This window comes from Kwoniella shivajii, chromosome 4 (genome assembly GCF_035658355.1).
Source record: "Kwoniella shivajii chromosome 4, complete sequence".
Lineage (NCBI taxonomy): Eukaryota > Fungi > Basidiomycota > Tremellomycetes > Tremellales > Cryptococcaceae > Kwoniella > Kwoniella shivajii.
Window position 1 is genome coordinate 1,191,376 of NC_085911.1, and position 23,265 is coordinate 1,214,640.

At 42.4% G+C, this 23,265-nt stretch overlaps 9 protein-coding genes across 9 annotated transcripts; 5 read left to right on the forward strand and 4 right to left on the reverse strand.

Moving 5' to 3' along the window:
* Window positions 1-238: 238 nt before the first annotated feature.
* On the forward strand, window positions 239-3,874 carry IL334_003431 (uncharacterized protein; the record flags this gene model as incomplete). Its single annotated transcript, XM_062935161.1, has 11 exons — window positions 239-625; window positions 830-1,405; window positions 1,477-1,638; window positions 1,800-2,231; window positions 2,346-2,444; window positions 2,547-2,636; window positions 2,697-2,780; window positions 2,830-3,174; window positions 3,231-3,500; window positions 3,587-3,655; window positions 3,728-3,874. 11 exons carry the CDS (start codon window positions 239-241, stop codon window positions 3,872-3,874), a joined length of 2,661 nt encoding a protein of 886 aa, XP_062791212.1.
* Window positions 3,875-4,373: 499 nt separating this feature from the next.
* On the reverse strand, window positions 4,374-6,858 carry IL334_003432 (uncharacterized protein; the record flags this gene model as incomplete). Its single annotated transcript, XM_062935162.1, has 10 exons — window positions 4,374-4,514; window positions 4,641-4,945; window positions 5,047-5,207; window positions 5,286-5,419; window positions 5,568-5,770; window positions 5,900-6,052; window positions 6,244-6,323; window positions 6,429-6,456; window positions 6,698-6,738; window positions 6,830-6,858. 10 exons carry the CDS (start codon window positions 6,856-6,858, stop codon window positions 4,374-4,376), a joined length of 1,275 nt encoding a protein of 424 aa, XP_062791213.1.
* Window positions 6,859-7,339: 481 nt separating this feature from the next.
* IL334_003433 (uncharacterized protein) lies at window positions 7,340-8,919 on the reverse strand (the record flags this gene model as incomplete). The annotated part of the gene is made up of 4 exons (XM_062935163.1): window positions 7,340-7,941; window positions 8,012-8,326; window positions 8,392-8,516; window positions 8,591-8,919. The coding sequence occupies 4 exons, from the start codon at window positions 8,917-8,919 to the stop codon at window positions 7,340-7,342; spliced, it is 1,371 nt and encodes a 456-aa protein (XP_062791214.1).
* Window positions 8,920-10,376: 1,457 nt separating this feature from the next.
* IL334_003434 (uncharacterized protein) lies at window positions 10,377-11,462 on the forward strand (the record flags this gene model as incomplete). The annotated part of the gene is made up of 5 exons (XM_062935164.1): window positions 10,377-10,484; window positions 10,556-10,707; window positions 10,789-10,838; window positions 11,028-11,183; window positions 11,281-11,462. The coding sequence occupies 5 exons, from the start codon at window positions 10,377-10,379 to the stop codon at window positions 11,460-11,462; spliced, it is 648 nt and encodes a 215-aa protein (XP_062791215.1).
* Window positions 11,463-12,245: 783 nt separating this feature from the next.
* IL334_003435 (uncharacterized protein) lies at window positions 12,246-13,562 on the forward strand (the record flags this gene model as incomplete). The annotated part of the gene is made up of 2 exons (XM_062935165.1): window positions 12,246-12,472; window positions 12,539-13,562. The coding sequence occupies 2 exons, from the start codon at window positions 12,246-12,248 to the stop codon at window positions 13,560-13,562; spliced, it is 1,251 nt and encodes a 416-aa protein (XP_062791216.1).
* Window positions 13,563-15,355: 1,793 nt separating this feature from the next.
* IL334_003436 (vacuolar protein 8) lies at window positions 15,356-17,878 on the reverse strand (the record flags this gene model as incomplete). The annotated part of the gene is made up of 11 exons (XM_062935166.1): window positions 15,356-15,742; window positions 15,810-15,928; window positions 15,979-16,101; window positions 16,172-16,546; window positions 16,610-16,738; window positions 16,802-16,924; window positions 16,987-17,109; window positions 17,171-17,293; window positions 17,367-17,603; window positions 17,687-17,773; window positions 17,857-17,878. 11 exons carry the CDS (start codon window positions 17,876-17,878, stop codon window positions 15,356-15,358), a joined length of 1,848 nt encoding a protein of 615 aa, XP_062791217.1.
* A 579-nt stretch (window positions 17,879-18,457) lies between these two features.
* On the forward strand, window positions 18,458-19,517 carry IL334_003437 (uncharacterized protein; the record flags this gene model as incomplete). The annotated part of the gene is made up of 4 exons (XM_062935167.1): window positions 18,458-18,482; window positions 18,546-18,605; window positions 18,669-18,993; window positions 19,103-19,517. The coding sequence occupies 4 exons, from the start codon at window positions 18,458-18,460 to the stop codon at window positions 19,515-19,517; spliced, it is 825 nt and encodes a 274-aa protein (XP_062791218.1).
* Window positions 19,518-19,905: 388 nt separating this feature from the next.
* IL334_003438 (uncharacterized protein) lies at window positions 19,906-21,950 on the forward strand (the record flags this gene model as incomplete). The annotated part of the gene is made up of 9 exons (XM_062935168.1): window positions 19,906-19,919; window positions 19,982-20,075; window positions 20,158-20,264; window positions 20,332-20,464; window positions 20,547-20,746; window positions 20,908-21,022; window positions 21,138-21,239; window positions 21,326-21,733; window positions 21,855-21,950. The coding sequence occupies 9 exons, from the start codon at window positions 19,906-19,908 to the stop codon at window positions 21,948-21,950; spliced, it is 1,269 nt and encodes a 422-aa protein (XP_062791219.1).
* A 488-nt stretch (window positions 21,951-22,438) lies between these two features.
* IL334_003439 (uncharacterized protein) lies at window positions 22,439-22,942 on the reverse strand (the record flags this gene model as incomplete). Its single annotated transcript, XM_062935169.1, has 3 exons — window positions 22,439-22,512; window positions 22,621-22,686; window positions 22,816-22,942. 3 exons carry the CDS (start codon window positions 22,940-22,942, stop codon window positions 22,439-22,441), a joined length of 267 nt encoding a protein of 88 aa, XP_062791220.1.
* Window positions 22,943-23,265: the final 323 nt, after the last annotated feature.

Sequence of the window (23,265 nt, forward strand, 5' to 3'; positions counted from 1 at the left end):
GTCATCGCTACCCATTTGATGTCTACAACTATGCGGGCTCGTTCCAGCCCAGGTGATTTAGGAAGTAATCAGTCTCATCGTTTTGATGATGTCTTGTACTTGTTCACGAAGGTGGTTTTCTTCGTTCATCGTCATCAAATTCTCCGTAACTTCTTAACTAATACCACATCTGCAAGTCCACTCAGGCGGTTCATTTTGCACATCTCATGAACGACGTCGGCTCCTTTCTCCTTTCAACATGGTAGCTGCAGCAACTAGAGGCGATCGATCAAGGTTCTACAATGCTTTAGCGAGAGCTGCCAAACATAATGAAACGTATAGGATAACTTCTACACATATAGAACCTTTCTCACCTGAGAATTCCACAAGTGGATCAGTACCTCCTGAATCCGCGGCAAGAAGTACAACGACCGCGTCTCGTAGATTTCAGGACAGCTTGACTTATCATGACGATACAAGCAAGAATAAAGTCGAGGCGAATGACAACGATGATCACCATTATGACGATGATGATGATGATGGATGGGGTTCTGTTCCTTCTGGACTCCAGAATCAAAATCGAACAAATGCATCAAAAGCGAACGAAGCGATCATAGCGCGCCAAGTGGCAAATGAACCTATTCAAGTAAGTACAGGTTTGGAAATATGACGGGAATTTCATTTAGATCGTTTTTCCTCTTCCTCTTCTTCATCTTTTACTTTCTTTTCTGTTCTTTCCTTTTTCTGTTGTTTGAGTTTATTTTTGACCATCCTCTACTTCATCTTATCTTCATCACCTCTTCATAGCTTAGCTTTGGTGACTTGCCCTGACGTTCCCTCCGTTTCCTAGGATTCTAAAATATCATTGTCAAGAAGAAACAACCCTCCTGTTCCTGACGGAACATCAGAGAGAAAGGAAGAAGAAGAAAAAAGGGCGAAAGGGACACGAACACCTTCACCCCACGACAAAGTTCAATCTTGGGTATCATCTTCCACCCGAACGATCAATACCATAACACCTACAAAGCCTCCTAAGGTCCTTCACCCAGATCCATATCGTCAGAGCTTTTCTCAGCCAACTTCAAAACAAAGGAGCTTTGATCATTTTTCAATACAAGTCGAGGACAACTCGGACTCACCAACTCGAGGAGCATCAAAGCAAAAACCGAGTAAAGAAGATAAGATGAGCTATTTGGTCGATGAACCTGGTTCTTACGCCAGAAAATATATGGATACTAATCAAACTAACCAGAACCCTCTTACTGATTTTGGAAGACCCACTTATACTCACTCTAATCTCAATGCGGAAGGTAGACAACGTCTTTCACCTCATATCAGCTCGAGAATCGGTATTCCATCTAACCTTCCTTCCAGTAATCCTTTCTCTGCTACGAATATCCGTGAATACAGAAATGGCGAAGACGGAGTGAGCACTGATCCTTCTCCTGAAAACACTGATACACTCTTGTCTGTAAGCTGATATCGTCTGATCGACAGGAGTCGATAAATAGAGCTCGAGGTCATAATGTTACTGATATACTTGAAAAAGAAAGACAAAATCATCTTCAGAGAATCACCGAGTTACAGAAGCTTATCGAAGAGAAGAACGACTATGATTCTTATCAATACCGACCTAACAATACCAATACCGAGGGCAACGTGAGTGCTTATTGTCAACACAGATGGAATACAAACTCTCTTGAGTTCATTCTGACTATCTTACGGTACCATGACTAAGCTGCAGACAAGGCATCCCTCTAGAGCTCCATCAGGAGCTTTTACTATTCCTTTTGAGCTGACCCATCATATTTCGTCAATAGGAAACCAGAATTCTGCGACAAGAGAATACATCTCTTCGATTATCTCTGCAAACATCGAATGATATAATCAAGTCAGCTGAATCAAGACTCGCTGAAATGGAATCAAGACCTTCTCAACATCCTTCTTCCTCCTTAGAACTTCACGAAGCTAAATCTGAGATTGATCAATTACAAATTGAAAACAGAAGATTACATGAATCTATCTTAAGTATTGATAAAGAATTAGAGGATGAAAGAAGTAAAAGAGTCAAAGCAGATTACGAAGCTGAAGGAAGTAAAAAATCTCAAAGTATAACAGCTAAATCTTTAACCTCGTTCCAGAATCGTGTTAAAGAATTGGAGGAAAAATTGAGGATCGTAGAAGAGAAAGAACGAGTTGAGAGAGAACGAAGGGATGTTAACGAGAAAAGAATACAGACTTTGGAAACTGCTGTAAGTATCAACTTCTTTTTCTATACATGTCATAGCTTCTTCTTCACCTCACAACAGAGATAAAAACGCTGAAATGTCACACACAAAAACCCTGTTTCTTTACATGAAACACAGAAAGCTCAGCTGGAGCGAGAATACGAAGCGGTAAATATGAGAAAGCAGAATGCTTATAGAGAAAAGGAAACTGCTATCTCGAAATACAAAGCTACAGAAGTGAGTGATGTCTGCTCTAATGCCGCTCATACCGTCATCTTCACTTCTTTAGCTAGGATTTCGTCTTCTGAGTTGATGCGGTGATACTGACAGACGTGATAGAACCAGAACACGAAACTATCCGACAAGCTGAATTTGACAAGGAAGGAAATTCAAGGTCTTCAAGCTAGAGTTGAAGAACTCATGGAAGAAGTGAGTTGCCACTACTCTATTGGTTGAGATACACTGAAGCTAATACTTACGATTGAAAAGTTGGCACAGGCTAATGAAAGCTCCAAAACCGATAAAAGCGATGTCATTGATCGAAAGAGACTCAAGGAAGACCTGCATAGAGAGGTATGTGCGAATGCCATTGATGTGTGACCTAGCCTAACGAATGATGTAGAGGGAAACGTCAGATAGACTTCGATCAGAAAGAAATGCTCTTCGTCACCAAATCTCCACTCTCAAATTACATATTCGGTCTAAGCTTAGCGAACCCTCTGAAATACATGAGCCGACTCCTTCGGAGATACACAAACCGCGTTTCTCACTTGATTCACCTGTAAAACTCGAATACTATAGTGACAAGAAAGATACAGTGGTAGAGGTTGCACCATCCGAAAGACCTGACTATTACAATCATATGAAAGATAAAGATTTCGAAGTCATTGAGGACAAAACCGGGAAATACGCTCCTCAAAGAATTACAATGGAGGATGTTGAAGGTGAAGAAACTCCAAAACGAAGTGTAAGCTCAGCTTTGATCGATATAGAGACTCGAGCTTACTATAATGCATTTTACAGATCACGTCTAAGCCTATCGAAAAACCCAGCTCGTTGAAATGGACTTATTCAGAAGCTATGAGATCACTCCAACCTCCAAAGATGACTTGGCAATCTCAACCTTTACAACCTAGTAAACTCGATACGCCATTCAAAGAAGGCATCTCCCTTCTTCATCCAGAACTGAAAGTCGATAATGCCCCTGCTGTCATATTATCAGTGGCTGACGAACAGAGACCAAGATGGCCTGATGGCTATAGCGATATAGAAGGACCCAAGAATCCTTTCAAGGTGAGTTGACCAGCTGCATTCGCTTCGCTTCGATACCCGGACAACCGAAACAGCTGAATTAAACTTGATCAACTTGTCGTATGTAGATCAAAATGGACAAAGATGAATTATCGTCACTCAGTAAAGATGAAATCAAAGTAAAAGAAGATCCATTTGTGAGTTATTGTATCTTAAGAACTCTGATATGTAATAAAGCTCATTCACGCTTTTGACTTTAATCGACACAGGCCGACCTCGATCCACTCGAATGTTCATTTTCACCCAAATCCCCCAAAATCAAGACAAAGGTGACGATGCAAAGTCCCTCGATCAATGAGAGGACTCTGAGACAAGGTTTGATGGATCTCTTAGGTTCTCCTCAGAGTATTTTATGATTTTTCCTTTGACTTTCTTTCCACTTCACCGCAAATGACCTTCCTTTGGTATCGGCTTGAGCTTTCACTTAGCCCTTCATTTATCAAGTGTTCGCAAAAAATCTTTTGAGCGCACCGCGAGAAACCACATTATCCTACTTCATGACGATTTGTAAGATCAGTTGTTTATGTGATATTCATTATACCATGTATCATTTGTTGAAGCGCAAAGAAACGTCAGTATCACATTGAATCCAAGCAATCATTGTTTTAGTTCGTAACGATACTATCCTTCAGTGGAGTCAGACCCAGCCAGTGTAGTGTATCAGTGACTACTGCTCAATATAACGTGAAATTTACAACCCAATATCATATTCTTATCGACTGGTATATACCCTTTCTAGTTCCTTCTTTCCTTTCTCAGTTTCTCCAGCATATCGGTAAAGATATACGAATTGTCAAGGAAGGATCCATCGTCATATCCATCCTTCTCTCCCCCTCCTTGAAAAAAGATGATATCTTAATTATCAACTTGAGTATAAGTACCTGGGAAAATACCTGTACGACCATTTAATTTACCCGTCCACCATTCATCTGGATTTTCAGTTTTTTCGATAATCTCAATTCTATCTCCTGCGTTGAAAGATAAATCGCCTTCTGCCTATTTAGTCATAAAGTGGAACATCAGCGTCAATCCGATCCTGATTACGAACAACCTTGACAAGCATTTACGATCTGAAACTCGAGATCTGCCTTTCAAGGCTAGGGTTGAAGATAAACCACTTACCTGAGCTTCGAAATCAAAGACGGCAGTTGCATATACAGCTCTATTATAACTTGGTTTAGGTTTTAATGGTGGTGGAGGAGGTGGAGCTTTTTTACCAGCTGCAACACCGACACTTGATGAACTATTAGTCGAGGTATAAGGTGGTGGGGCAGCAACAGTTCTTGAAGGTGGCGAGAAAGTTTCCTTTTTGGATATCGGTGATGACCCGTAAGAATCTTTTCTATCTAAAGTGGTGGTTCTAGATGCGATTGAACCTGTTCGAGTTGGTGTTCCAGATACAGATCGATGAGCGTGAACTAATTTGGCTATTGACAACGTATCCCATAATGGCAATCAGTCATAATGCCCAAACAGGTGAAAGTGGAGAGATATTCGATCCTATCTCCCGGATGGTCAAATGACTCACCAGTAGAAGCGATTCTCTTGGTGATCGCCATTTCATCGATTTGTTCAGCTACATCGCCTCTTTGCTCGAGGTAAATATCTTCAATATCCTTTCGGGAGAGATCATATTTTCCGTCTGCGAATGATTGGATCTTCTCTTGGATAATGTAAAACACATTGAGTCTAGGAATAACAGAGAGGTAAAGTCAGCGCTGGGAGGGCGAGATGTGATGACAGGTTTCTCAAAATACAGAAACTCACTGCATGTAGTAGAAGGAATGGAAGAGGGGATCGATAAACCTTGTACCAAGGGCAAGGAATTGAGGAAGTTCAGTCTTGAGAAGTGAATTGTAATGTTCATATTCACCAGATGCGATTTCGAAGTCTTGCTCGACCTGAGAAAGGTGTCAGCTAGAGTTACATGTGCCAATTGATTCTCGGTAAAGAAGCCCTCCTTCACGATAACATGTATCACCACAGTGATCAACCACACATCTAAAAGAAAACCTCTTATGTGGGAATTGAATTGAAAGTTCCACTCACTTTGAATAAATTCTTCTCATCGCTCAAGCTCTTTTCCTTCTTCTCTCTCAATTTGTTTAAAGCATTATTATGTCTATCAAAATCGATAAGTTTATTTCCTCTCTTGGTGATTGTTTTCCTGATCTTCTTGCAAATTTCGAAAAGTTCTTTACAAGGTTGAACGATTCGTGAGTCGATCAGTTCAAGTTCGGGTAAGAGTGTTTCTAATTTCATTCATGATATGTCAGCTCCAATTTTACTTGATTATTGGGTTCAACATCACACACAGGTATGACGGCTGAACACTTATTGTCCTCGCTTTGGATATACGTCGAGTAACAGAATCGACTCACCTCTCATCTCCTCCATGATACCTTGATAAACCGTAATATTTTTAACTGTTACTTCAGCTTGAGGATGTTTAGATGCCAAATTGTACTCCGCACCCATTGGTGAGAAAAGAGTAGCCAAGGAAGTTGAGAATGATGTTCCTGATTGTAGAAGGGCTAATTTGGATTAAAATCAATACGAGGACAGCAGAATCAGCGTCTCAACTTGCATATAAGCTGAACTGAGATTTGGGAAGCGTATTATCGGGGGGAAAACAGTAAAGATAGAGGAACAAATTGACTGAAAATGGACAGAAGGAATGAATGAATGAATGAATGATTAATTGATTGATAAAAACAAAACTCACTTGACACAGCATCTCTAAAAACAGTTGAATCTTTTAACATCTTTTCGCAAGCTTGTTCGACTGCTGAGAATTTCCTTTCGCTAGTAGTCATACGTATAAGTTAGCTTGAGTCTTATCTTTCCGTTTCCTTCGATTACATATGAAAAGATGTCTTTCTATACAGAGTCAATATCCGATAAACTCACTAATCGTTGAATTCAGGATCGGTTGATGCTATTCGTTCAAATATCAGTGATCAGCTCGAAATAATGTGGACCCCTCCTCCTGGCCAGAGCTTATAATACAGCGACTACCTTGTTCTAGCGTCTTACAGCGAGCTCTTCTCTACCTTGTACTGCTCGGAAACACGTATTCCTGTCCGCTCATCCGAAGCAATGCTCTGAACCTAACGTTCTTCTCATAACCTTTGCATCGTTCTCAACACTGTCGGCCAGAGAGTAACGTTGATACTCACTCTTTGACATCCCGATTCTACTGGTGAGATTGTGCGGTGTCCTATTAACCCACATTGATCAGTTATGATCTGCCAAGACTTCTTCGCAGAATCCCAGCACGACTCCACATAGTTTATGAAGGTGAAACTCACCGCTGAAGCGCTTTGGTGATTCCTTTCATCTTGTTCTATCTCTCTATGGTGATGCGTAATGTACGAGAGTGTGATAGGATGAAAAGTAAATCGTCGACGAGGAATCAATGTCAATTGACTTATTCGAGATGAAGCATGTAATGATGGTGACGACAGCAATTAGTTGGGGTCCTTAGAACTGGGGAAAATGCACAGCTGTCAAAGCTATGTGATTATCCCACATGGCGGAGTAAGCCGAGAACGGTAATTACACACCAAGCAGTACTCCGATCTACAGACTACTCTGCCTCGTAGGAGCCGATTTCAAAGTGGATTCTGTGTGATAAGTTAAATATTACATGCATGTTCTCATTTCTTCCATATCTCAGATAGAAACATATCAACGGATCATTGGTATTTGCACTATGGTATATCAACAGTTCAAAATATCTTTTCGGCATCCCGTTAGCTCTTGCATCAAAAACCTCTCCTTCTTGCAGCACCAGTCCCATCTCGTTATGATAACTTCGATTAAAAAATCATCGATCCGTTGAGAGAAGGATTACCAACCTTTTCACCTTTTGAGTTTTCTCTAGCTACTATATCACTAGGTTCAACAAGTGGACTAGATCCGATCTCAGGTGTGATAGCTTCATTCTCATCGTCGGTCGGAGCTTCAGTCTCACCAGGTAACACTGAAGTATCGGAGACAGCAGGAGAAGACTCGATCTTCAGGATGGGTTGTTTGGTAGCTGTCAGTTCAGCAAGGGAAACAAGTTGGAAATCGGTTTGGTTATTTTGAACTAATGACAACTCGGCTTTGATTCTTCTACCTTGTCTTTCCCTATCATCTTCGATGTCATTATCACCTTCCCAGATTCGAGCAACGGAACAATGGGTTTTATCAATCGAAATGAACATGACATCTTGAAGATATCGTTTGACTTCTGAGTCAAGTTCGAGTTTATCGGGAAGAGAAGAGAGGTTGTCGATGATACCTTTTGGAACAGAAGTGAATACCATCATATCTGGAAGATCGATGTCGAATTTTCTTGAAGATGAAGGGAAAGAACTACCGAATGCTCGGAAAAGATGAGTGATAATGGATAGTTTACACGCGGGAGTGTATCGTCCTAGAATCATACAGTATTCAGTCAGTTGCAATTATGAAGGAACATCAATATAAACACAGGCCGGGCTTACCATCGAGTCTCCATCTCAGTTCTTGAACGGTCCAACCACCAAAGGCATATTCGAATCTTGGTTTTAATGAATACTCAGCCAGTCTTTGTCTCTCCATTCTAGCTTTGATTCGTTCTTCATCGACGTGCTTGGGCTTGGTAGTACTCAAAGCAGGCAAACCGGAAGATAGAGAGTTACCCGCGAAACCAGGATGGGACATTGCCAAACTTCCAATTCCAAAAGTACTTCTCGTAGGACCTGGGGAAGGACAAGGTGTAGCAGCTGGAGTAAGGGAGAATGGGGTTGGTGCAGTCAAGTTGGGTACCGGGAATCCACCTGATAGTCGGGGTAGTCAGCATCAATCAACGCGCCGAGGAAAGAACAAAGGAAGGAATATTTACCTTGGACAACGAGTTTACGCAATGAACCATTTCTGGACCATAGTTCACCAGCTGCAATGACGGCAGGATGAACGATGTGAGTCGCGAACGTTAATTGCTCAGAAGGATCAGTCGCTGCGTTGACCCTAATCAACCAAAACGAAAATCTCCCGTCAGCTTACAACGCGCTGATTGTCTGGGTGAGGAACAAATTACGCACCATTGAACTTCAACGGGATTGATGGCAGCTAAGACCTCTGCTAAAGATTCCATTCTACTTTCATCGTCTTGGACGTATTCTCCTCCTCTCATAGTCAAGACTACGACTCTAGGTAGATTGATATCGCCAATGAGCTCTTCACCATTTCTGACATTTTGAGAAAGGTGATAATCGTGTTCGACATATCTCAAGTCAATATCGAGGTGTTCGATGGATTCTCCTTTGTCGGAAGGTGACCTGAATATTCCAGTCGTAGGGTGAAAGTAGGTGATCCACTGATTCAATGAATGCACCTTGGCATAGGTAGGAATTGAAGCGTCGGTGGACATCTCGAGAGGAGGCGTTGGTGGATTGTGGTGCGTTGTAAAACAGTCGAAGAAGAAATTCTTTTTTATAATGTTAGAGACTATGTAGATTCTAAGTCGTGTTGTAGGAGATGAGAAGAAAAAAGAAGTGACTTTCGAAAAAAACTTCTCGAAGATCCGTCCAGTTGGATATTTCTGGATGTCTGAATATTTCTCGAGTCGGCAACAAGTAGAAAATGACGTTTGAATCCCTCCTTTTCTATATATCTGCTTTGATCTCCTTTGTCGTTGTCAATCCGCTAAGCCGTTACACTGTGTTTCAGAATTGGTATCGAATGGGGCATGTTAGTCAAGGTCCTTTGAGACTTCGAAGGTCGCGGCTACGCAGGGGATTATGATGGAACCCAATTAGATGAAACAAGTTCGCACATACCCTTTGATTCGCGAGGTAAAGGCTGTTCAGACTCCCCCAATATACAGTACTACTACCTTGTTGAAAATTTAAAAACGACCCCAAAGCCAATAATACGTCTTCTCTCCTTTGATATGTCTTTGTCCCCCTTCCTGGCTTTAGACCGGGTTTGAGTGATCTCCGCAGAGCCTTGACTTTCTATTTAGTGAGAACCCAAGGTCCAGCCGATTTCATACGCCCATGAAAGCCGTACACATTGATCCAAGTTTCCCATGCACTGATGTTTTTCGACGGAAGTCGTGAGGGAATATCTGTAGGGAAAAACAACTCTCGCTCTGACCCCCGTCCCTGCGACTGTTCCCCCTAACCCCGCATACGCGGATCTGGAGTCCATTTTGAGTTTTCATATCCTGGGAAAAAATTCATGACCCGTGGGGGGATCAAAGCTTTTCCCGGCGGTAGTTGATCAGATGACCTAACTTATTTTACATACTTTTGTTCACCATATACGAACAAAGTACGTATGACACAGAGGACAAAGCCAAAAATAACGAATGACGCTTTTTTGTGAGTCATCCGTCATACTCTCTGTCTGCCGAACTCATGAGCTTGCTTCCTACGTGACATAATCACGTGACCAATCCATGATAGAATCAAGCGTAAGCTTGGCGGAAACACGCGCTTCTGCTCGGGCGAATACACATCTTACCTTTACCGGGGGCAAAAGTACATCCCGTGCTCCGAAAGAACAAGCGAAGAAGATGACCCGAAGAAATAAGACGAATCCCCATCTACTAATGATATTTTCCCGTGAATATGTATAAGAGGAGATTGAATGTCGTCTTGTACAAACAAGAAGATGCATAGCCAGGAACCATAATCGGTCATGTCATTGAACGAAAAAAAAAACAAAGTGGGAGGGGGAATAACACCTTCTTCCAATATGATGTTATCAGATAACCTACCTGAGATATCAGAGCAATCCTCGAACATTCACGAGAATGGGAATGATCAATAACAATATCCATTAGCAGTATTACCACATTTCAGGAAACACCTATTATTATTTATGTTTAGTATCGCTACTTGTGTCGACATTTGTAACGTTTCCGGAGTTGATGTTGCTGAAGCTCAAATTTCCAATGACATTGATGTGGGTGTCTCTCAAGTCGTTTGGGTGAGTGCTAATCTCCGTTGATTCTAAGTAGAAAGTGCTCATTCACCATTCTTTCCTTTTCTTAATGATAGATCCTTACTTCATATTCGTTATGTTTTGGGGCATTCCTATTAATCGCAGGAAGACTGAGTGATTTCTATCCCGCTCAAATTGTCTTTGAAGCTGGTTTCATGGGTTTGGGTATATTCTCATTGATCACTTCTTTCGTGACATCAACAAGTGAGTGACACTGTGTGCAACTCCGTTGAATGCTTGTGCGATCACATCTTTGGCCGCTGACAATTGACTTGTCGTGCATCTCTAGATACAGTTTTTTGATTCTCAGGGGTCTAGGTGGTATCTATGGCGCAATGCGTAAGCGTTTGGTTTACTACTAGGTGTATGAATTATCATCGCAGAAATTGATTGTGTGTCGCTCTCACAGCTATCCCATGTGCTTTGTAAGTCTCCCTTCACGTTGTCGCTCACGTCTTCAGCACGCTAATGCCCAAAAATTGACCGATCAATCCAGTCATTTGACTGTGCACATGTTCCCTTTATCAGTCATAGTAATCGCTGAGATCCTAAAAATACTTTCTGACGGTGGAACAGGTGATAATTACTGGAGATTCTGTTTCCCGGCTTTCTGCATCGGAAGTTTCGGAGAGATGATCACTTATTTTGCGAGCGGTGTCAACCTTATCACTTATTGTCCTCCGGGTGAGCTGCCTTTCATTCATCGATGACATGCAGGTGAATCAGGGTCAGCTGACACAGAAGACATGAGTAGATATGGCGGGCGCTGGAATACTTTAAGAGCTGACTGACTTCGCGATTGGTAGACACAGGTTGGAGGGGCAATTACAATGGCCTTTCAAGCTGGATTACAATATACTTCAAATAGCGTTCCTAAATGGTCAAAATCAGCTTCAAGAACTTGGTATTTCAATGATCGCTTGGACCGTTGTATTCGTTTTACAATCTCTGCAAGGAACCTGAATCATCTGAAGAAGAACATGAACTGGCTAGGAAGAGGATCATCGAGACCGAAGGAGATATCGGTGTTTAAACCATCATAAATGATCAGAATCAAAATAACAGCGTCGAATAGATACATAGAGATACGACACATCTCATTGACATTCCAAGATGCTAAGGCTAAGGGAGATGCATTCGATCCGAGGTGAATGCTGCGATATCTTGATAAAGCGAATCAGCTAGTAATTGCCGAGAATTTGGCTCGAAAGGAAGGAAATGATGGAAGTGCCACTAACACAGAAGCTAGATTACAGTACAGTATGCTGTTTTTTGGTGGACTCGTCAATTCCAAACTTGACTATAAAACATTCCAGGTCCCCTCGACACACTCTGTGAGCGAATACGAATGCTGAGGCTGCACACCCCCAGTTTCCCAAGTGGCGAGAGCGAAGTAATCCAAGGGAGAGTGACGGTTTCACCAAATCACCAAATAACGGATCTTCCCTTTGTGAGGGGATCGGGCTTCGTGCCACCTTTTATCTTGTGGAGCAAGATAGAAGAAGGTCAAAGTACGCCCATGTCGTCCTGGGCATTCACACTATCATCGTGATCCTACCTTTCCTCATCATACCCTCCTTTCTACCCTCAAGAGGAGCAGCGACCTCACATTACTTCTATTGGCGTCATACACGAAGAGAACTCTCCTTGCCAATCATCTCTTCGCACTATATATAATGCAACCGGCCGCCACCATATTTTCAGACAACATTTCTGCATTTGTTCATCTCACAGACTGAATACGTAATGTCTGCTATTGGTGAAGAATCACATTTCGATCGTGATGACGATGCAGCGTCTAATTGGTCATTCGATGCCGAAACAGATCGCAAGCGTATGCAGGAGTTTCCGCCACTAGACTGTCTGATGGATCTTGAGGCGGATGACGAAGATGAGATCCGGGCATTCATGGATGTACACGGCTCCAAGCAATTCGGATCAAAGACTTATGAACATTTGGCACCTGAAGTCATGTGAGTAAGACCCACACTGAAGTACCAATTCCTCATTGCTAAATGATGTATGGTACTCTCTGGCAGTGGTTTAACAGGTGGAGACACAGCGGGCATCTCGTTCAGTCCTAACAAGACCAATCCGGAAACCGAAGAACCTGTCAGTGAAGCCAACGTCATTCAGCTGACTGAATACCCCCCAAAGATTCTCCACCATCGAGGTTTTATGGCATCAGTCATCAAGGTTGGACACAGCACATTGATACGTGCAGTCAAATGTCTTCAGTCATTGGATTCCGCCGACATTCCGCCTCTCACTCTCTCGGAAGACGACCAGGATACTATCCTCGAAGTCTTCGAATGCATAGAGCCCCGTATTCCAGCAGAAGTCGAGACCGAACTTGCAGAATTCCGCAAAGCCGTCACTGAAGCATTTACTTCACAAGTAAAGACAGGTCGATTTCAACTAGATCTCGACTCGATTCCCGCTCTTCGAAGTCACAGTACAGAGATACAAGATAACAACGGCGATATCAAGTCTTTCTTCCGAGATCTTGCGCGATGTAATCTTAAGTGTCGAGAATGGGTAATTAACGGGCGATTATGTCATGCTGCTCTACAGCGAGATCTCCAACCTCATGAGCAAGCCGATCTGATGTCACCATCTTTTTTGGAAGAAATGAATCAATATACAAGCCTGGAAGGCTCTGATAAACCTTGGACCTCTACCACCGAGCAGGACCACAAGCAAGGCAAAGGGATAATCAGACCATCTTCAGTTTACAGCTACCGAGATCCCCTGTTCATCAATTTCAGGAATGGTCAGCCCCCGATTTCCAACCACAATCTCTTCCCAGGATACTCCCACTTTCCATGGCTCCACGAGACGATGGATCCTGAGATGATAGGGGAGATTCGATCGCTTTCGCAAGGACAAAGTTCTGCCAATACAGCAGCCGAAATATCTAAGAGGTCTACGGAACGTGCTGTCGCCAGCGGAATCCCTGAGGCAGTTGCTGCGGAAACTATTGCTGCTCATTTCAACAGGATCACTCCAGAAGAATTCCTTGAAGAGGAGTCACATAGGCTACAGAGGTGCCCTTTTCACTGAAGCAGCAAATAGTCGACTTCCTTCACGGCGTAGAGGATTTGAAATCGACATTCAATCTGGTTAAAGTTCAATCCCATACGCTGACGGCTAAATACATTGCTTTATCATCCTACTTTGACGTCCTTTCCCCTTCCCATTGGTTCTAGTCTCTCTCTGTCACTTGAAAACCCAAGAAATCGTTGCCTCTGTCTATACTTAGCAACTTCTCTTTAACCTCGTTTTTTTACTCACATGTGTAGGGGAAGACGGCATCAAGAGTTTTTTTTCCCATCGGGTTTTTAACTTGGTTGCTGGTATACCTATTTCTGCTTATTTTGAAACCTGATCTGATGCAAATGAATATAGCTTAATAGAGCCGTCATAATGTCACATTGATAGATAAGAAAGGGGAATTTATACAAGTGGTGAGAAGTTATGACTACAGTACCACCCTGACAAACACTGGAGCTCTGGCACGAGCGGGAGCTAAACTTATTCAGTTTGCCACACTTCGTTTTCAAAGGACACATGCTTCTTCTTAATCCATCATACGGTGACATCATCTACGCGATGATCACAATAGTAACAGAGCCTTCGAAAGCGTTTCAGCAGGTCGTCTCTCACTTGGCACAATCATCAAGCGAATGCAGTTGGTTTGGGCCCTCTTGTTCCCATCACCGAGAAGTCCAAATGATCCCTTCCCTTCGGATGGCGTCGCGTCATGCTCTGCAAAACACTCTTTCTTGTCAAATGGATTCTCGCACCGTATATGATACAAGTGGTGTATTATCGAGAGTTCTTTATTGTTTCCGTCACACAATCTTTTATAGCCACTAGTGCATTGAGTGCTGAACGGCCATACAGTATGTATCACACAATGTCTAGTTCTGCTTCGACGACTGGCATATTATCACAGATGACAATCCACCTTTCAAGAGGTTTTATCAGGTCCTATTCTTGATGTTTCTAAACCTAATCGCAACTCCCTAGAGGCTGCTAGCATCTTTTCTGATGCAATACAGTGCTACCCGTTTCGGATGAAGAACGTATGGAGGACTGGTGACAGGTATCCAGTACTTCAGAAGTGAAGAAAGCATAACCCATTTCTCTTTGTTGATTATCACTTTTTTCTGTATGTTACATCATGATTTTTTATACCACCAGAAGAAAAAGGGCTCGACAAGTTGCAGATGACAAAATCAGATTCTTTGTTAAACAGAGTAAGCCTGAGACGTCGCCCGAAAATGGCCGCGCAATGAGAGATCACTGTACCTCTGTAGTTCAGGCGACCTTTTGGCAAATCGCATAATCGTAAAAATCAGCTACATTATCAGAAGACCTTCGGAACCACATTCTCAAGCTTTACTGAAACGGGGGACCTTGATCATGAGATAGAATACGAAGGGAAAAACGAGCGAGTTTGCATTGATGATGGACGGATCAAGTGCGTGTGTGTTGTTGAAATTGGCAATGGCTTTCGAGAGAGGTGGGAACTTCTGTACTCGATTCGGTTGTATTTCAGTTTCGGAGTTGGGAAAATCAAAGAGGATTGAGAGGGACGGATATCTCCAAATTGCGTTTAATATAAGTACAATACATACACCATTTTATCTGAGGTCCAAAGCGAATCATAAATCTCTTTATTTCCATGTAACGTTAGAACACCTCGATTTGACTATTATTCAACATTATGTATGATTCTGCTCTCTCTCATTATTTTCAATTTGAAAATTTGAAAGAGAATTTGAGTGTTTTCACCGCAATACTGAAGTGAATTCCTAGAACCAGCTACTCCTGATAATCCGATTTCCCGCTCAATGCCCACCACTTAATGCTCGATGTACACTAGCTCTAAGAGCAGCATGTTCACTACCTAAACTTCCAACATTCCCATCATCTCTAGATTGGTGTTGATTTGTTGTATTTGAAAAATGGGAACCTTGGTTGGTATCTCTTGAATTATCGCCATCTTCAGTCAAATCCAATATTCTCCTTGCTAATGTTGCAATTTCACCTTCACCTTCACCATCCAATCCATCATCCTCGTAATCTTCATCTGAGCCTTGCGATATCTCATTCCTTCCTCCACGTGAAGGTGGTGGTGAAGCTGCTAATTGTCGGATTGAAGACATTAGTATAGGTGATGATCTGATGTTGTTGGTCAATTGATCATCTTCAGCTTCCAATAATTGCACAATCGTCTACTCATTCCTCATCAGCATTTGCGTTTATTGGAGACTATTACTCGTTGTAGAGTTTATGACTTACCCATACGGCAATATGTTGGAAAGTTATATCCGCGCTGCTCAAGAATCTGACCAAGTATGCGTGTAAACCTCCGTCAGGCTTATTCCAAACAGCGTTGAACGGGGCGTAGTCCTCGGCAGCTTCACGTTTAGATCAGTAATCTTTCTTTATGGCGACGGACGTGACTCACCTTTCGAAGAGAGATTACCAAGTGCGGCAGCGGAATTGCCTTGTACTTCTACGCTGGATGAGTTGGTGAGAGGAATGAGAACTTCGCATATTCCCATCTCGAGTAATTGCGGTTTGAGGTCGTCTATACTTAAGACCATCAGCACTCATGCTCTCGGTGTAATCGACTATTGGTATCAAATTGGTTCACTCACCACTCAAAGCCAAAACGGCCACACAAGCGGTCATTTCACTCTGAACAGCCAACGGTACTGTCAAAACCAATTCTTTGATCCTTTCCACAGCTCCAGCTTCCACGATAGCTCCCTTGTTCCTTTCACTTGATGCAGCCAGATTTCTGAGAGTCGATATAGCGTGGCATTGAACTTCTTCATTTTCGTCGAATGACAGTAGCTCGATGAGAGGTTGAAGAAATCCTGAATCAATAATTGGTGATTCATTTGCTGGATGAATTGATACATTTCGAACACATGCTGCTGCTGATAGGATCAAAGGAAGATAAGTAGAATGAAGTAGTCGAAGTAAAGGCTTAAGTCCATCAAATTTTACAATTTCAAGCTGGTATTTTTCTAGAAACGCAAAACACACATAAATGAGCTATGCGCTTGGTATGACGTCCAAGGTAGACTCACCGTCAGATGCGAGGTTACGAAGGGCCAATGCAGCTTGACATTGCACTTTCAAACTTTGACTATCCATGAGTTGAACAAGACTTTGGACTAGTTTAGGTTCCGAAGTTGCGAGTCTTTTGCGGTTTGTGCCTGTATTTGAAATAATACTCAATATGAGCTGAACGCGAAAAAGAAACATCATCCTCAGCTCACCATCGACAGCAATGTTACTCAAAGCAGTAGTGCAGTAATATTGAACATCGGTATCCGGAGAATTGAGCAAGCTGACAAGGACGGGTATAGCTCCAGCCGAAACAAGTTGTTGGCGATTTTCGTCTATAAAAGAGGGAGTTAATCAACACAACCAGGTAAGACGTCCCAGAAATGTTACAGCTTACCTGAGTGGGTCATGTTCAATAGTGCACCAGTGGCATTTCTCTGCACTCTCATGTCCTTTGATTTAGCCAATCTAGTCAAGGGGATCAAAGCTCCTGATTTTGCGATTTGAGTTTTATTCTCGTCTACGGCGCACAGGTCAGCTTACGACGAAAGCTTGGACGCATAGAGATGGGCAGAACGTACCATGAGTAGCAAGATTGGTTATACATCCTACGGCATTACACTGTACTTCCACATTTGAGCTCAACATCTGTCTTATAAGGGGTTCAAGACCACCAAGCGAAACAATCAATAACTTATTTTCGGCTACACACCCGACATTATATCAGCATTGGGATTTGTATACAGATGTGTTGTATGTTTTCGATGTGAGACTGACCATTTACAGCTAAATTGCCTAGAGCAGCACTGGCAGCTCTTTGGACTTCATGATCATGACTTGTCAAGAGGTAAAGTACAGGATCCAAAGTATCTCTTCCCACCTCCCTTACTTCCTTTTCTGTGATTTCAGCGAAAGCCAACGCTGCTGATCTTTGTAAATCCACATTGTCAGAGAATGAGAGTGTTGTCAGAGCAGCCAAAGGTGATCCTGAGAAAAAATTGGTTGTTGATCGATCTATATACGTGAACGCGTCAACCTTGCAATTCCAACTCATTCAAGCTCGGCCCCATGACAAGGATTGGAAAAGATAAACTTACTTTCCAAGTACTGTAATAAATCCGCTACTGCTTCTCTCTCATTCTCAAGTAAAAGTGGTTCATAACTGTTCTTTCGCCTTGGTCCGCCTATATTGTTGTTCGATTGATCAGTACTCAGTTCTCTGACAAGCATGCATGAGAACACTCTGAAATTATACAATATCACTCACAACAACTGCTCACAGCTCCCATTTTTATTCAAACGAATGAAATGCTATTGAAGAGAAGGAAAATCGAATCAGGAGTCGACTAGAACGAGTCGTTGTTTTCGGAAGGTTGAACTGTGACGTCGATGTGTGAGGATAAAGGAGATTTGGTGGTTATGCGTCTCTCGGCTCGATGAGGGTGTTTCCTGCGGTGATTTTGGGCTGTAAGGATATGACCGAGGCTGAAGCGGATGAGAACGAGAAAGGTAGATTAAGTGAGCCCGTAGTCGTGTTAGTTATTCTATGATCGATGATCGCAGCAACGATATAGATAACCTGTATGAAACTATGAGCCTAAGTTTGAGATGAAGTTCAGACTGAGACGTGTATGTGATCATTTCAACGCTTGCTTGAGTTATTCACAACAACATACATGCTATATGAAAGCATCACAAGGGATCAAATATCGGATATACCCGGGAATACACTCAATGTGGCAATTTGAATAGTCAGTTTGCCACTCACTCACGGCGTATTTTGACACTCAGTGAATCATTCTTTATGAGCTTATGAGAACTGCCTTCAATCGTAACAACAATATCAACTCAAACAATCAGCAGTAGCCATGTATGACGGACCTGTAAGAGGAGGTGAGCTAGAACGGATAGCTCGCGAACTCACTCGTTTTAGCTGATTATCATCGTATGACATAGGTACTCGAGGTGGACAAGGTGATTTCAAATGGTCACAAGTCGCCAATGACAAGCATCGAGGTGAGTGTACTGAGTTGCATCATTCGTGCATGTCAAGGCACACTGACAGTCCTGGGATATTAGAGAATTATCTTGGTCATACTGTAAACGCTCCGGTCGGTCGATGGCAAAAGAACCAAGATATACATTGGTATAATCGAGATATCAAGGATGACGATCAAGAAAGAGCAGCTCGAGAGAAAGCTGCAGAAATTAGAAGGGTCAAAGAACAAGAAGAAGATGCTCTGGCGGCCGCATTGGGTCTAGCACCGAAGAAAAGAGATCAATTTGATGGTGACGGTGACGGTCAAGGTGGAAGTGGCTCAAATGATATTCCGGTCGCTGGAAGAAATGCGAAAGATGATGAGATTGAGAGGCTGGAAAAGGATGAAAGGAAAAGAGAGAAAGCGTGAGTTAAGCCCATCTCATCCATACCACATGATGGTGAGGATGCGATGGGTTGGGTCTCTTAGGTCTTGAATCCTTTTCCAACAACGCTAATCTCTCATTCTTCACAGACTACGAAAAGAACAACGGGCGCTTAAACGAGTCGAAAAGGAAATCAAGCGAGAGGAGAAAGATCATCATAAACGATCGCATGGATCCGAATCTCGGAGACACAGAGATGGTGACTCTGACTACGAACGAGAAAGAGATAGACATAGGAGCTCAAGACAACGTGATGAGCGAGATAGGGAGTACGACAGAGACAGGTATAGGAGTGACAAAGACAGATATAGAAACGGGGATGGAGACAGAGAGAGAAAGAATGTAGATGAGCCTAGACTGCGAGGAAGGGATGATTCTCGTACACCACCTGTGAAACGCGAGAGGGATAAAACAAGATCTAGATCACCTAAAAGGGAGAGGTCATATACACCAGAAAGGTATAGACGAAAAGAGGATACGAGGAGTCGAGACATGAAGCCTTAGCAGGAGAGACAATGACGGCCAATGACACTGTACCCTGCATGCATACTGCTACACATATTGTCGTTGTTGTCTTTATTTGTCCAGTTGAAAGGCCCCGTCTTCGGTTCGAGGTCATTAAAATAATGGTCGGCGGGTGCCTACCATGGTATTTACGTAATTTCCTTTGGTCACTGACGGGGGGCGAAAGGGCGGGGGACTACGCGGTTGATCGTTGATATTTAGCTTCCATCGTCAATTCATGAGTATATTATTTTTGTTTTCGGATTAGATCGCATGGATCAACTCATTCATAAACCATACACTCACTCCTCTTAGCGTCATTGTCTTTTCTGTTCTCATTTTTCCATCATCACTATAGACAGCATTCACATACAGTAAATCAAGCACAATGTCCTGGTTCTCGTGAGTCATGCGTGCGACATGAGTGGCCAAAATAGAAGCTGATATCATGAATCAACGGTTAGATCCCAATCATCAACTACTCCCAGCGGCCCAAATTTCTACCCTGTTACATCCTATTTGAGTGGATTTGGTGAACTTACCACTGCCGACACAACTGTTAGTCCTCCTAATCCGTGTAGCTAGAAACTTCAGGTCGTCATACAAATCGAAAGCTGATCTATAATGAACATTGGCATAGTGGTCAAACACATCAAGTAAAGGTTCACAAACTGAGACTCAAAATTGGTACACAATCTTAGATGATGGTACCTGGATAATGATTCAGATCATTTGGTCATATCTTGGGTAAGTCGAATCTTACCATACCTCATACATATATGGTACAAACTGATGAAGGGTACTCATTGTATAGTATATTCCTCGTACCTGCTACTACTCAAATGACATTCAAAGTGTATAATCCCAACACAAAAAAGTCAACTTGGAGATCGATTAATGCTAGTGGAGTCAAATTCGACAAACAAAGTGCTAAATCAGATCAATTTGTGAGTTTTCCTGTCGCTCTCTTCTCTATTTTCTCTTGCCTTTTGTACAGGCTTCGAGGCTGACATGTTTCATACCATGTAGGAGGTCAAACATTCTGGTTCACCTACCACTGAAGAGTCATATCACATCATCGCTACCTTAGATAAAGATGTCAAATTTGATGTCAAATTTGTTCGACCAGCAGAAGCACCGGGATTCAAATTCGGTGCAGGTGCTCAAGGTGGATTCTCTACTTTCGGAAAAGAAAGACAAGATGCTAAGAGGGACGGTTTCGTTATCCAGTGAGTGTAGTTTTGATCATCAAAGCGGTAGCCATGAACAAAACGAAACCGTACGAATGGTCCTTGGTATATGTTGAAAGCAGAGGGCAGAGAGCAGTGGAGACTGATGAGCGCCTCGAATTGAGGCGAAGGCTAACGATCTCCTGGACTTGATTTTACAGCCGTTTCCACCCCTCGGCTTACTCTTCTGGTACTATCACTATCGGTGATAAACCGCTAGATGTGACAGGTGAAGGAATGTTCGTTCATGCTATTCAAGGAATGAGACCAAACTTGGTGAGTTGAACGAGTTTGCAAAAAACCGCTCTCCTCAACTTTTGCAGATTGCATTTTATGGATGACCAACACGAAGACGCATGTACATGATGGGTGTGCTAATATACCCCACCAGGTCGCTTCTCGTTGGAATTTCGCTTTCTTCACCACTCCTCACGGAGCAGATGATGCCAAGTTGGGCAAAGTCAGAGCTGTTCAAATGGAATTCGAGACCACCGTAAGTATTCTTTTCAGTCGAGAGCGAAAGCATCTTAACATATGCAATTCATGGCGTGAACGGTTGAGCTGACTTGAACTGGATAGGACGATTACGGACCTAAAGGACCTAAATCTGGACGAACAAAAGTCAACATTGGAGCTGTATACACCTCTGAATCAGCGCCTTTGATAGTTTCCGGTCAGACTCATTCACCTTCCGCTACACCGGACGTTTACCCCACAGCGACCGAATCAATATCATCCGCCACACACATTTCCCCAATCAAAGATAAAGAAACTGGATACCTCGTTCCATCAAGTATCGAATATAAATGGTCGGCGGATAAAGTTAAAGGAGAAGGAAAGGTTTCTGCTAAATTAACACAGGCAACTGCGGGAGCCATAGTAGGTGAAGGAGGTCTAATCGAAAAAGTGAATGTTTTACAAGAAATCCCTTATGTTATAAGGAAAGGTGTCAATGCTGTCACAGGTGCAGACCCTTACATCTACCAAGTGAGTCCACGTTTTTTATTTGGTATCATTGTACAATCCACTACATCATTTTATCGTTCTTTAAGAGGTTGTGGCAGTCTGTTTTACAAGACAAATCATTTGCTGATTGTATCTTTGACAGTATGTCAATTCTGCTACACTCGAAGTAGAGATCGACGGTGAAACTATCCTTGTCAAGGGATACCTGTTCAATGAAGCTTCTTTCGTATCTGAGTAAACAAAGGGAGAGCCTTCTCACGTTCAGACTTGTACCGAAATCTGATCAATATCGTGAGGGATGGGACGGAAATTAATAGCGGAAGATCTCGGTGTTTCAGTGTATTGGTCGATTCAGATTTTTTCTTTTCTATCTACAATCTTTTAAAGTAATACAATATAGTAAAATTAATTAATAATATCAAGATATGAATATCATCAATCTGCAAACTACTGTCAAATGAACGGAATCCGTTACGTGTACTACAGTATTAGTGTTACCCATGAAGGAGAACCTGCTTTTGTTCCGAGCTTACATACGGTGACTGCAAACAGGCAAATTTCCCATTCGAATGTATATTACCTCAGTCCATGAAGTAGAACTTTATTCTCTTTCGTAATTCCTGGCGGCTAATGAGGCTAACAGTGATAAAATGCATGAAACGGTTATAACCAGAATGCTCATCATCCAGTCTCCGACGTGTGCAGTGACTCGTCGAGTATACGGTGTCAAGCGACAGTTGAAGTTGAAGGCGGTTTATTATCTCCAGGAAGGGCATCGAGATCTGTGTCTTCAGGGCAAGCTACAGAATCGTACGACCAATCAGCATGTCAATGTAGATTGAATTTTTGTCCATTGAAAATCATCATGGTGGTTTACAGTAACAGCTAGAGAGAAAAGGAAGACTTACGAAGACATTTCCTTTCACCTAGGACGTAATAGCATACTGGTTGACTTCCATCAGGACATGCACAAACTGGAAATCGATTTCATGGAGAATCAGCCGTCAGTTATCACTCCAACTCGAGCGAGGACCCTCATGAAGGGAGTGTCAAATATTCGGAAACAAGATCCACTTCATTAAAAAGATGAAAAGCAGACTTACCACAATCGGGCTCATCAATTGGGCAATGACAAACTTGTCTTTCTGAAACACCTCTATCAGCTGGTAAAGCGACGACAGACGAGATCGTAGCGAGTAAACTGAGTGTAGTGAGAACCGAGAATTTCATTATTTGTTGGACTTGGCTTGAGTAAGACGATGATCGAATTTCTACTAGGCGAAGAGATGGTTAAATGAAAAGTTGGAAAGAAAGGAATAAAATTGATCCTTATATAACTGGCAATACACTCTTACCCCTGTAATCACGAGTACCGAATGTGTCTCACGCCTCAACAATGATATGAGAATAGATCAAAGGACCATTCGGTCATTCGGAGAGAAGCATAAGACTATGTCGAACATGACATATATCACAATGGCCCAGAGATTACGCCTTTTTAGTAAGTGTCGTCTTAGGTCGTAATGTTATTAAGAAACCTGATCGATTCGTTC